We start from the raw sequence: 13,717 nt of genomic DNA, 5'->3' as shown, positions 1-13,717 counted from the left end.
ATGATCACATTGAATGGCGGTGCTGGCTCGAAAGGCCGAATGGCCTCCTCCTGCACCTATTGTCTATTGTCTATCAACTACCCACAGCCAACAATGGACCAGTGTGGGCTCCACATTTAATTGATTATCGTTTGCTTTTTGCACGTCTTCCATTCATTTGACCAAAGTGCCGTGATCTATAATGACCGTTCACTGTTCTGTACGTTTCAATGAGGTCCCCCCTCATCCTTCTAAACTCCAGCGAGTACAGGCCCAGTGCCAACAAACGCTCATCATATGCTAACCCACTCATTCCTGGGATCGATCGTGTAAACCTCCTCTTGACCCTCTCCACATCCTTCCTCAGAAGATAAGGCACAAAACGCTGGAGTAACTCAGCGGGACAGGCGGCATCGCTGGAGAGAAGGAAGGGGTAACGTTTTGGGGTCGAGACCCTTCTTCAGACTTGACTCGCCTTGACCCGAAACGTCGCCCATTCCTTCTCTCCACAGATGCTGCCCTGTCCTGCAGGGTCACTCCAGCACTTTGTGTCTATCTTTGGTTTAAACCAGCATCTGCAGTTCCTTCCTGCACAGCCTTCCTCAGATTTGAGTTTTCACTTCACTGAGGTGAAAACTTTTCCACTCAGAGAGTTGTGAATGTGTGGGATTCTCTGCCACAGAGGGCAGTGGAGGCCGATTCACTGGATGGATTTAAGAGAGAGTTAGATAGAGCTCTAGGAGCTAGTAGAATCAAGGGATATGGGGAGAAGGCAGGCACGGGTTACTGATTGTGAATGATCAGCCATGATCACAATGAATGGCGGTGCTGGCTCGAAGGGCTGAATGGCCTCCTCCTGCACCTATTTTCTATGTTTCTATATGGGTTGGGGGTGGTAAGGGTAAGGGGAGGGGGGGGAAGGTAAGGGGGGAGGAGAAAGGGGGGAGGGGAAGGGAGGAGTGGGGTGGAGGGGGGAGGAGGGAGGGGGGGAGGGATAGGGGGGTTGAGGGTGATGGAGTGGGGGGGAGGGTAAGGGGGGGGAAGGGGAGGGGGAGGGAGGAGTGGGGTGGAGGGGGGAGAGGGAGGGGGGAGGGATAGGGGGGTTGAGGGTGATGGAGTGGGGGGAGGGTAAGGGGGGGGAAGGGGAGGGGGAGGGAGGAGTGGGGTGGAGGGGGGAGAGGGATAGGGGGGTTGAGGGTGATGGAGTGGGGGGAGGGTAAGGGGGGGGGAAGGGGAGGGGGAGGGAGGAGTGGGGTGGAGGGGGGAGAGGGAGGGGGGGAGGGATAGGGGGGTTGAGGGTGATGGAGTGGGGGGAGGGTAAGGGGGGGGAAGGGGAGGGGGAGGGAGGAGTGGGGTGGAGGGGGGAGAGGGAGGGGGGGAGGGATAGGGGGGTTGAGGGTGATGGAGTGGGGGGAGGGTAAGGGGGGGGGAAGGGGAGGGGGAGGGAGGAGTGGGGGTGGACGTGGGTGACTTGCCTTGACCCAAAACGTTGTCCATTCCTTCTCTCCAGAGATGCTGCCTGACCCGCAGGGTCACTCCAGCACTTTGTGTCTATCTTTGGTTTAAACCAGCATCTGCAGTTCCATCCTGCACCCCCCCCCCTCCACCCCCCCAACGTTACGGCCGCTCACCTTGAAGATCTCCAGGTTGGCCATCTTGATCCTGTCCTCGAAGCAGCCGTTGGCGCGAGGGCTGGACGCCTCGTTGTCCGACAGCACGATGACGTCTGGCGACGGGGTGTTGCGCTCCCGGTCCATCTCGCTGCAACAGGGCGGTGGCACACAGTCCCGTCACTCCCGCGCCACGCTGCCCCACACGCTGCCCTCTCCCCCACCCCCCCCTCGCCCACCTGCCCGCACGCCCTCACCAGACACCGGCGCAGAATCACGCCCACCCTGCCCATTGCCTCCGCCCCGCCACTCTCCATCCAGGCCGCAGACTCGAGAGATACAGCGCGGAAACAGGCCCTTCGGCCCAACGACTCGGCTTGTACTCGCTGGAATTTAGAAGATTGAGGGGGGATTTTATAGAAACGTACAAAATTCTTAAGGGGTTGGACAGGCTAGATGCAGGAAGATTGTTCCCGATGTTGGGGAAGTCCAGAACAAGGGGTCACACAGTTTAAGGATAAGAGGGAAGTCTTTTAGGACCGAGATGAGAACGTTTTTTTTCACACAGAGAGTGGTGAATCTGTGGAATTCTCTGCCACAGAAGGTAGTTGAGGCCAGTTCATTGGCTATATTTAAGAGGGAGTTAGATGTGGCCCTTGTGGCTAAAGGGATCAGGGGTTATGGAGAGAAGGCAGGTACGGGATACTGAGTTAGATGATCAGCCATGACCATATTGAATGGCGGTGCGTACAGGCTCGAAGGGGCCGAATGGCCTACTCCTGCACCTATTTTCTATGTTTCTATGTTTACCACTAGCCCAGGTTCCATCCCGACTACGGGTGCTGCCTGTACGGAGTTTGTACGTTCTCCCCGTGACCTGCCTGGGTATCTTCGGTTCCCTCCCACGCTCCAAAGACGTACAGGTTTCTCGGTTCATTAGCTTAGTAAGATTATAAATTGTCCCTAGTGTGTATAAAATAGTGTTAATTATGCGGGGATCGCTGGTCGCCGAGGGACAAGGTGGGCCACAGGCCCTGTTTCCGCGCTGTATCTCTAAACTAAAACTAAACATAGGTGCAGTATTAGACCATCTGATCAGCCATGATCACATTGAGTGGCGGTGCTGGCTCAAAGGGCCGAATGGCCTCCTCCTGCACCTATTGTCTATCTGTCCCACGCGGTCACGGGGAGAATGTACAAACGCCATCAGACAGCACCCGTAGTCAGGATCGAACCAGGACTTGCCAGCTAGATCTCGTGTACAATAGACAATAGGTGCAGGAGGAGGCCATTCAGCCCTTCGAGCCAGCACCGCCATTCAATGCGATCATGGCTGATCACTCTCAATCAGTACCCCGTTCCTGCCTTCCCCCCATACCCCCTCACTCCGCTATCCTTAAGAGCTCTATCCAGCTCTCTCTTGAAAGCATCCAACGAACTGGCCTCCACTGCCTTCTGAGGCAGAGAATTCCACACCTTCACCACTCTCCGACTGAAAAAGTTCTTCCTCATCTCCGTTCTAAATGGCCTACCCTTATTCTTAAACTGTGGCCCCTTGTTCTGGACTCCCCCAACATTGGGAACATGTTTCCTGCCTCTAATGTGTCCAATCCCCTAATTATCTTATATGTTTCAATAAGATCCCCCCTCATCCTTCTAAATTCCAGTGTATACAAGCATCGCTCCAGCCTTTCAACATACGACAGTCCCGCCATTCCGGGAATTAACCTAGTGAACCTACGCTGCACGCCCTCCATAGCAAGAATATCCTTCCTCAAATTTGGAGACCAAAACTGCACACAGTACTCCAGGTGCGGTCTCACCAGGGCCCTGTACAACTGTAGAAGGACCTCTTTGCTCCTATACTCAACTCCTCTTGTTATGAAGGCCAACATTCCATTGGCTTTCTTCACTGCCTGCTGTACCTGCATGCTTCCTTTCATTGACTGATGCACTAGGACACCCAGATCTCGTTGAACTCCCCTTCCTCCTAACTTGACACCATTCAGATAATAATCTGCCTTTCTATTCTTACTTCCAAAGTGAATAACCTCACACTTATCTATATTAAACTGCATCTGCCATGTATCCGCCCACTCACACAACCCGTCCAAGTCACCCTGCAGCCTTATTGCATCTTCCTCACAATTCACACTACCCCCCAGCTTAGTATCATCTGCATGGGGGATCACGGACTCAGTGGGCCGAAGGGCCTGTTTCCGCGCTGTAAATCTAAACATCTGAGTTGATTAGTCTCACTAACCTCATCATGTTATATTTCCCCCTCAGGTATTCTCCCCTTCCCCTATTTCAGAATCATCGCAAATCTACTTTCTCTCATCTTTCAGGCAGCACATTCCAAGGCACATCCAGAGCTAGATACTCTTAAAGATAGCGGAGTCAGGGGGTATTGCTATTGAGGGCGTGCAGCGTAGGTTCACCAGATTAATTCCCAGAAATGGCGGGACTTTCATATGTTGAAAGACTGGAGTGACTAGGTTTGTATACACTGGAATTTAGAAGGATGAGAGGGGATCTTATCGAAACGTATAAGATTATTAAGGGGTTGGACACGTTAGGGGCAGGAAACGTTCCCAATGTTGGGGGAGTCCAGAACCAGGGGCCACACAGTTTAAGAATAAGGGGTCGGCCATTTAGAACTGAGATGAAGAAAAACTTTTACAGTCAGAGAGTTGTGAATCTGTGGAATTCTCTGCCACAGAAGGCAGTGGAGGCCAATTCTCTGAATGCATTCAAGAGAGAGCTAGATAGAGCTCTTAAGGATAGCGGAGTCAGGGGGTATGGGGAGAAGGCAGGAACGGGGTACTGATTGAGAATGATCAGCCGTGATCACATTGAATGGTGGTGCTGGCTCGAAGGGCCGAATGGCCTCCTCCTGCACCTATTGTGTATTGTCTATCTCTAAGTCATAGGAGCAGAATTAGACCACCCGGCCCATCTCGTCTGCTCCGCCATTCGATCCAGGCTGTGGACTTTAGAGATACAGTGCAGGAAACAGGCCCTTCGGCCCACCGACTTGGCGATCACCCCATACACTAGCTCGGTCTAGACCCGGGTTCCATCCTGACTACGGGCGCTGTCTGTTCCGGTTCTCCCCGTGACCTGCATGGGTTTTCTCCGAGATCTTCGGTTTCCTCCCGCACCCCAGATACGCTGTGTTACTCCAATAAACTTTTTTTTTTGGTAAACCAGCATCTGCAATTTCTTATAATTATACCATAAGACATTGGTAGAGAATTAGGCCATTCGGCCTATTGAGTCTATTCCGCCATTCAATCATGGCTGAACTATCTCTCCCTCCCAACCCCATTCTCCTGCTTCTCCCCGTAACCTTTGATATCTTCTTAATCAAGAAACACTTATACTAATCAAGGGGCAGCACGGTGGCGCAGCGGTAGAGTTGCTGCCTCACAGTGCCGGAGACCCGGGTTCCATCCCGACTACGGGTGCTGTCTGTACGGAGTTTCTACCTTCTCCCCGTGACCGCGTGGGCTTTCACAAGTGCTCCACACTCTCCCACACTCCAAAGACGTACAGGTTCGTAGGTTAATCGACTCGGAAATTGTGCATTGTCCCTAGTGTGTGTGTAGGATAGTGTTAGTGTGCAGGGATCGCTGGTCAGTGCGGACTCGGTGGGCCGAAGGGCCTGTTTCCGCTCTGTATGTCTAAACTAAACTAGTAATCTGGAAAGGTATGTGGATAGGACAGGTTTGGAGATATATGGGCCAAACTCAGGCAGGTGGGACTAGTGTAGATGGGACATGTTGGCCGGTGTGGGCAAGTTGGGCCTGTTTCCACGCTGGATCTCTAAGCTAACCAAATCTAAGCTAAATTAGTAATTTGCATAGGTATGTGGATAGGACAGGTTAGGAGGGATAAGGGGGCAAACGCAGACGGGTAGGACTGGTGTAGATGGGACATGTTGGCTGGTGTGGCAAGTTAGACGAAGGACCTGTTTCCATGTTGTGCAGGGTTGCCAACTTCCTCACTCCCAAATAAGGGACTAGGTGACGTCACCGCCCCGCGCCCCACGTGACCTCACCCAGTCAGCGGCCACGTGCTCCCGCTCCACCAATGGCAGCCGCCCGGGCCGGGCAACCTCCGTTAGACGGCGCCTGGGCCTACACTGACCGGGACTACAGCGGCCCCCAGGCTACAGTGTCCGGGCTTACAGCATCCGGGCCTAGTGTCCGGGCCTACAGCGTCCGGGCCTACAGCGCAGTCCGGGCCTACGGCGTCCGGGCCTACAGCGCAGTCCGGGCCTAATACGGGACAAGGGCCCGAAATATGGGATGTCCCGGCTAATATGGAACAGTTGGCAACCCTAATGTCACGGTGGCGCAACGGTAGAGTTGCCGCCTTACAGCGAATGCAGCGCCGGAGACTCAGGTTCGATCCTGACTACGGGCGCTGTCTGTACGGAGTTTGTACGTTCTCCCCGTGACCTGCATGGGTTTTCTCCGAGATCTTCGGTTTCCTCCCACACTCCAAAGACGTACAGGTATGTAGGTTAATTGACTGGGTAAATGTAAAAATTGTCCCTAGTGTGTGTAGGATAGTGTTAGTGTGCGGGGATCGCTGGTCGGCGCGGACTTGGTGGGCCGAAAAGGCCTGTTTCCGCGCTATATCTGAAATATGAAAAATATATTATCTAATGCTAATGATCTGGTTCAGAGAGGAGTATGTGTATTGTGCTGCAGTTCTGCAGCCTGCCCGAAGGGGGTGTGGGAGAGCAGTCGACTGACAGCAGTGAGCTTGGTTTGCCCATCCTGCATCCTCTGCCTGTGGTCTCAGTCCCTGGTGCCTGCCCCTCTCTCCTGCATAGACTCAAGCTGGAGCTCCCTCAACGGTGAAGGGGCCACCTGAACGGCCCCGAGTGGAAAGCCCCTATGAAAGCATTCCACCTGGCGTCGTCAAGCTGGAACGGGTGCAGAAGATTCACGAGGATGTTGCCAGGACTGGAGGGTGTGAGCTACAGGAGGAGGTTGAGCAGGCTGGGACTCTACTCCTTGGAGCGCAGGAGGATGAGGGGCGATCTTATAGAGGTGTACAAAATCACGAGGGGATTAGATCGGGTAGACGCACAGAGTCTCTTGCCCAGAGTAGGGGAATCGAGGACCAGAGGACACAGGTTTAAGGTGAGGGGGGAAAGATTTAATAGGAATCTGAGGGGTAACTTTTTCACACAGAGGGTGGTGGGTGTGTGGAACGAGCTGCCGGAGGAGGTAGTTGAGGCTGGGACTATCCTGATGTTTAAGAAACAGTTAGACAGGTACATGGATAGGACGGATTTGGAGGGATATGGACCAAACGCAGGCAGGTGGGACTAGTGTAGCTGGGACATGTTGGCTGGTGTGGGCAAGTTGGGCCGAAGGGCCTGTTTCCACACTATCACTGTGACTCCCGGGCCTGTAAGACAGCAGTAGTTTAGTTTAAGTGTAGGAAGGAAATGCAGATGCTGGTTTAAACGGTGGACACAAAGTGCTGGAGTAACTCAGCGGGTCGCGCAGCATCTCTGGAGAGAAGGCATGGGTGACGTTTCGGGTCGAGACCCTTCTTCAGTCCGAGACTCAGGGGACAGGGGAACGAGAGATAGAGGCGGTGATACAGAGAGATATAGAACAGGCTAGATGCAGGAAGATTGTTCCCGATGTTGGGGAAGTCCAGAACAAGGGGTCACAGTTTAAGGATAAGGGGGAAGACTTTTAGGACCGAGATGAGAACGTTTTTTTTCACACAGAGAGTGGTGAATCTGTGGAATTCTCTGCCACAGAAGGTAGTTGAGGCCAGTTCATTGGCTATATTTAAGAGGGAGTTAGATGTGGCCCTTGTGGCTAAAGGGATCAGGGGGTATGGAGAGAAGGCAGGTACGGGATACTGAGTTGGATGATCAGCCATGATCATATTGAATGGCGGTCCAGGCTCGAGGGGCCGAATGGCCTACTCCTGCACCTATTTTCTATGTTTCTATGTTTCTAGATGGATGAAAGAAATGCTAAAAAAAGTAATGATGATCAAGGAAACGTGCCATTGTTAGCTGTGGGCTAGGTGAAAACAAGGTACAGACAATGAAACTCAGCAGGCCGACAGTGAAACCAGCACAATGATGAGGGTGGGGGAGGGACGGAGAGAGGGGGGAATGCAAGGGCTACGTGAAGTTAGAGAAATCAATACTCTCTAGTTTAGTTTAGTTTAGCGTGGAAACAGGCCCCTCGGCCCACCGAGTCCGCACCGACCAGCGTTACATACTAGGGTACAATTTACAGAATGTGGGAGAAATCGGAGCACCCGGAGAAAACGTAGGCAGTCGTAGAGAGAACGTATAAACCCCGTACAGACAGCACCCGAGGTCAGGATGGAACCCGGGTCTCTGGCACTGTGAGGCAGCAGCTCTACCCGCTGCGCCACCGTGCCACCCATCAGGGCAAGATGAGCGCTATCCTAGACACATAGACAACAGGTGCAGGAGGAGGCCATTCGGCCCTTCAAGCCAGCACCGCCATTCAATATGATCACGGCTGATCATCCAGAATCAGTACCCCGTTCCTGCTTTCTCCCCACATCCCTTGATTCCGTTAGCCCCAGGAGCTAAATCTAACTCTAGAACGGAGATGAGGAAGAACTTTTTCATTAGAACGGAGATGAGGAAGAACTTTTTCTGTCAGAGAGTGGTGAAGGTGTGGAATTCTCTGCCTCAGAAGGCAGTGGAGGCCAGTTCGTTGGATGCTTTCAAGAGAGAGCTGGATAGAGCTCTTAAGGATAGCGGAGTGAGGGGGTATGGGGAGAAGGCAGCAACGGGGTACTGATTGAGAGTGATCAGCCATGATCGCATTGAATGGCGGTGCTGGCTCGAAGGGCTGAATGGCCTACTCCTGCACCTATTGTCTATTGTCTATTGAAAACATTGAATTGAATAAATTGAATTGAATACATTTTATTAGCCAAGTATGTGTACATACAAGGAATTTGCCTTGTATTTGCCTTTCCAGTGAACTGGCCTCCACTGCCTTCTGTGGCAGAGAATTCCACAGATTCACAACTCTCTGGGTGACAAAGTTTTTCCTCATCTCAGTCCTAAATGGCCTCCTCCTTATTCTTAAACTGTGACCCCTGGTTCGGGGCTCCCTCAACATTGGGAATATGTTTCCTGCATCTAGCCTGTCCAATCCCTTAATAATGTTATTTGTTCACAAAATGCTGGAGTAACTCAGCAGGTCAGGCAGCATCTCAGGAGAGAAGGAATGGGTGACGTTTCGGGTCGAGACCCTTCTTCAGACTGATGTCAGGGGGGCGGGACAAAGGAAGGATATAGGTGGAGACAGGAAGATAGAGGGAGAACTGGGAAGGGGGAGGGGAAGAGAGGGACAGAGGAACTATCTAAAGTTGGAGAAGTCAATGTTCATACCGCTGGGCTCCAAGCTGCCCAGGCGAAATATGAGGTGTTGTTCCTCCAATTTGCACTGGGCCTCACTATGGCACTGGAGGAGGCCCATGACAGAAAGGTCAGACTGGGAGTGGGAGGGGGAGTTGAAGTGCTCGGCCACCGGGAGATCAGGTTGGTTAAGGAGGACTGAGCGAAGGTGTTGAGCGAAACGATCGCCGAGCCTGCGTTTGGTTTCGCCGATGTAGAGAAGTTAACATCTAGAGCAGCGGATACAATAGATGAGGTTGGAGGAGGTGCAGGTGAACCTCTGTCTCACCTGGAAAGACTGTTTGGGTCCTTGGATGGAGTTGAGGGGGGAGGTAAAGGGACAGGTGTTGCATCTCGTGCGGTTGCAGGGGAAAGTGCCCGGGGATGGGGTGGTTTGGGTAGGAAGGGACGAGTGGACCAGGGAGCTACGGAGGGAACGGTCTCTGCGGAACGCAGAAAGGGGAGAGGATGGGAAGATGTGGCCAGTGGTGGGGTCCCGTTGTAGGTGACGGAAATGGTGACGGAAATGTTGGCGGATGATATGTTGGATCCGCTGGCTGGTGGGGTGGAAGGTGAGAACGAGGGGGATTCTGTCCTTGTTACGAGTGGGGGGAGGGGGAGCAAGAGCGGAGCTGCGGGATGTAGAAGAGACCCTAGTGAGAGCCTCATCTATAATGGAAGAGAGGAAGCCCCGTTTCCTGAAGAATGAGGACATCTCTGAAGCCCTTGTATGGAACACCTCATCCCGGGCGCAGATTGAGGAATTGGGAGTAGGGGATAGACTTTTAGCATCTAGAACAACGGATGCAATAGATGAGGTTGGATTCTAGAGCAGCGGATGCAATAGATGTCATCCTTCTATGGGAGGTAATGGAAGGGATTCCTAACGGACTTTACAAAATCATTAGTGTGTGGGAAGGAACTTCAGATTTGGTTTAGTTTAATCTAGTTATACAGCGCGGAAACAGGCCCTTCAGGCCACCGAGTCCGCGCCGCCCAGCGATCCCCGCACATTCACACTATCCTACACACACCAGGGACAATTTACAATTACACCAAGCCAATTAACCTACAAGCCTGTACGTCTTTGGAGTGTGGGAGGAAACCAAAGCACCCGGAGAAAACCCACGCAGGTCACGGGGAGAACGAACGTACAAACTCCGTACAGACAGCACCCATAGTCAGGATTGAACCTGGGTCTCTGACGCTGTGAGGCAGCAACTCTACCGATGTGCCTTGGTTTAAACTCTGGTTTGGATGATAGTTTAAACTGAAGATGGACACAAAAAGGTGGAGTAACTCAGCGGGACAGGCAGCATCTCTGGAGAGAAGGAATAGGTGAGAATGAGCAGGCAAGCGTTTCAGGTCAGTTTCCTTCTTCAGAGGGGAAGAATCGCCTGTCTATCCCCTCCACAGATGCAGACTGACCTGCTGAGTTACTCCAGCTTTTTGTGTCTGTCTCCTTTATAAAATCATTGCCCACAAAGTATAGCTTGCGAGGCACAAGGAACTGCAGATGCCGGAATCATGAGGAAGAAGACAAAGTGCTGGAGTAACTCGGCGGGTCAGTCTGCATCGGTGGAGGGGCTAAACAGACGACTGTTCCCCTCTGAAGAAGGGCACTGGCCTGGATCGCTTGCCTGCCCATTCCCACCACAGATGCTGCTGGACCCGCTGAGTTCCTCCGACACTGTGTGTCTTGCTCAACATTCCCCACTCTCTCAGAGGGGGAAAGAGGAGATGGGGGAAGGGGAGGTGGGGAAGAAAGAGAGGCAGATTGGGAGAGAGTTCAATGGAGCGGGAGGAGAGATAGAGGGGGTGAGAGGCAGAGAAAAAAAGGGGGAAAGGGGAAAGAGAGAATGGGGAAAGAGAAGGGGGAGAGAGAAGGGGGAGACAAGTGAGAGAGAGACAGAGGGTGGGGAGATAAAAAGAGAGGGAGGGGAGAGAGAGAAAGAGAGAGGGGAGAGTGAGGGGGGGAGACAAAGTGAGAGAGAAAGGTGGAAAGAGAGAAAGGGGACAGAGAGAGAAAGGGGGAGAGAGAGAGAAAGGGGGGAGAGGGAGAAAGGGGGTAGAGAGAGAGAGAGAGAGAGAGAGAAAGGGGGGAGAGATAGAAAGGGAGAGAGAGAGAGAGAAAGGGGGGAGAGATAGAAAGGGAGAGAGAGAGAGAGAAAGGGGGGAGAGGGAGAAAGGGGGAGAGAGAGAAAGGGGGGAGAAAGGGAAAGGGGGGAGAGAGAGAAAGGGGGGAGAGAGAGAAAGGGGGGAGAGAGAGAAAGGGGACAGAGAGAGAAAGGGGGGAAGAGAGAAAGGGGACAGAGAGAGAAAGGGGGGAAGAGAGAAAGGGGGGAGAGAGAGAAAGGGGGGAGAGAGAGAAAGGGGGGGAGAGAGGGAAAGGGGGAGAGAAAGGGGGGAGAGAGAGAAAGGGGGGAGAGAGAGAAGGGGAGAGAGAGAGAAAGGGAGAGAGGGAAAGGGGGAGACAGAGAAAGGTGGGAGAGAGAGAAAGGGGGAGAGAGAGAAAGGGGGAGAGAGAGAAAGGGGGGAGAGAGAAAGGGGGAGGGAGAGAAGGGGGGAGAGAGAGAAAGGGGGGAGAGAGAGAAAGGGGACAGAGAGAGAAAGGGGGGAAGAGAGAAAGGGGGGAGAGAGAGAAAGGGGGGAGAGAGAGAAAGGGGGGAGAGAGGGAAAGGGGGGAGAGAGAGAAAGGGGGGGAGAGAAAGAAGGGGAGAGAGAGAGAGAGAGAGGGAGAGAGAGGGAAAGGGGGAGACAGAGAAAGGTGGGAGAGAGAGAGAAAGGGTGGAGAGAGAGAGAGAAAGGGTGGAGAGAGAGAGAGAAAGGGGGGAGAGAGAGAAAGGGGGAGAGAGAGAAAGGGGGAGAGAGAGAAAGGGGGGGAGAGAGAAAGGGGGAGAGAGAAAGGGGGGAGAGATTGAGAGGAGAGAGGAGAGAGGAGGGAGAAGGTGTGTGAGGATGGGACCAGTGTGTTGGGGAGTGTGGGGCGTGTAAGGCCCAGGGGTAGGTAGGTACACTGCCCCCCCTCCCCCCTGCTGCCCCCCCTCCCCGGGCAGTACCTCTTGTGCGCGCTCATATCCACCGGCTCATCGCCCATGTTCTCTTTGCCGGCCTTGGTGAGGGGCCGGAGCTCGGCCCGGCCCTTCAGGCTGCCGTTGATCTTGTCTTCGGCAGCCCGCTGGTGCTCGGGCTTGGCGGGCAGCTCGGGGACAGGCAGCTCCGGCCCCGCCAGGTCCTTCCTCTTCAGCAGCGCCAGCATCTTGAGGCGCTCCATGGCCTCGTGCCCCTCCATCTTCAGCCGCTTGGCCACCAGGTCCTCGCGCTCGTCCGCGCGGTCCAGGCCTCGCTTCAGCAGGTGCAGCCGCAGCGCGTCGTCTGACATACGCTCCATCCCCCTACAACACAGAGAGAGAGAGGCACACCGTCACTCCCAGAGACACACCGTCACTCACTGTCACTCCCAGAGAGAGGCACACCGTCACTCACACAGAGAGAGGCACACCGTCACTCCCAGACACACCGTCACTCACTGTCACTCCCAGAGAGGCACACCGTCACTCACACAGAGAGAGGCACACCGTCACTCCCAGAGAGGCACACCGTCACTCACTGTCACTCCCAGAGAGGCACACCGTCACTCCCAGAGTCACACCGTTACTCACACAGAGAGAGGCACACCGTCACTCCCAGAGAGGCACACCGTCACTCCCAGAGACACACCGTCACTCACTGTCACTCCCAGAGAGGCACACCGTCACTCACACAGAGAGAGGCACACCGTCACTCCCAGAGAGCCACACCGTCACTCCCAGAGAGCCACACCGTCACTCCCAGAGAGAGTCTCACCGTCACTCCTAGAGAGCCTCACCGTCACTCCCAGAGACACACCGTCACTCCCAGAGAGCCACACCGTCACTCCCAGAGAGAGGCACACCGTCACTCCCAGAGAGTCTCACCGTCACTCCCAGAGACACACACCGTCACTCACCGTCACTCCCAGAGAGCCACACCGTCACTCCCAGAGAGCCACACCGTCACTCCCAGAGAGCCACACCATCACTCCCAGGGAGAGGCACACCGTCACTCACACAGAGAGAGGCACACCGTCACTCCCAGAGAGCCACACCGTCACTCCCAGAGAGCCACACCGTCACTCCCAGAGAGCCACACCGTCACTCCCAGAGAGCCACACCGTCACTCCCAGAGAGAGCCACACTGTCACTGACCGAGTCACACCATCACTCTCAGAGGGAGCCACACCGTCACTCCCAGAGAGAGCCACACCGTCACTCCCAGAGAGAGGCACACCATCACTCCGAGCCACACCGTCACTCACCGAGCCACACCGTCACTCCCAGAGAGAGCCACCGTCACTCCCAGAGAGCCACACCATCACTCCCAGAGAGGCACACCGTCACTCACCGTCACTCCCAGACAGAGCCACACTGTCACTCCCAGAGAGCCACACCGTCACTCACCGTCACTCCCAGAGAGAGTCACACTGTCACTCCCAGAGAGCCACACCGTCACTCACCGTCACTCCCAGAGAGAGCCACACTGTCACTCCGAGAGCCACACCGTCACTCACCGTCACTCCGAAACAGAGCCACACTGTCACTCCCAGAGAGCCACACCGTCACTCCGAGAGCCACAACGTCACTCACCGTCACTCCCAGAGAGCCACACTGTCACTCCC

At 54.3% G+C, this 13,717-nt stretch overlaps 1 protein-coding gene across 1 annotated transcript in view; it reads right to left on the bottom strand.

Annotated features, from left to right (window-relative positions):
• The window catches only part of gatad2b (GATA zinc finger domain containing 2B), an 80,747-nt gene that overhangs the window by 39,388 nt on the left and 27,642 nt on the right, over positions 1-13,717 (bottom strand). The window contains 2 exon segments of the mRNA XM_078431906.1: positions 1,573-1,740; positions 12,081-12,416. Coding sequence (XP_078288032.1) covers positions 1,573-1,740; positions 12,081-12,412 — 500 coding nt within the window. The 5' untranslated portion in view covers positions 12,413-12,416.

The sequence above is a fragment of the Rhinoraja longicauda genome, chromosome 44, assembly GCF_053455715.1.
Source record: "Rhinoraja longicauda isolate Sanriku21f chromosome 44, sRhiLon1.1, whole genome shotgun sequence".
NCBI lineage: Eukaryota > Metazoa > Chordata > Chondrichthyes > Rajiformes > Arhynchobatidae > Rhinoraja > Rhinoraja longicauda.
The sequence above is the reverse complement of the archived record's forward strand: the minus strand, read 5'-3'. Positions and strand labels throughout refer to the sequence as shown.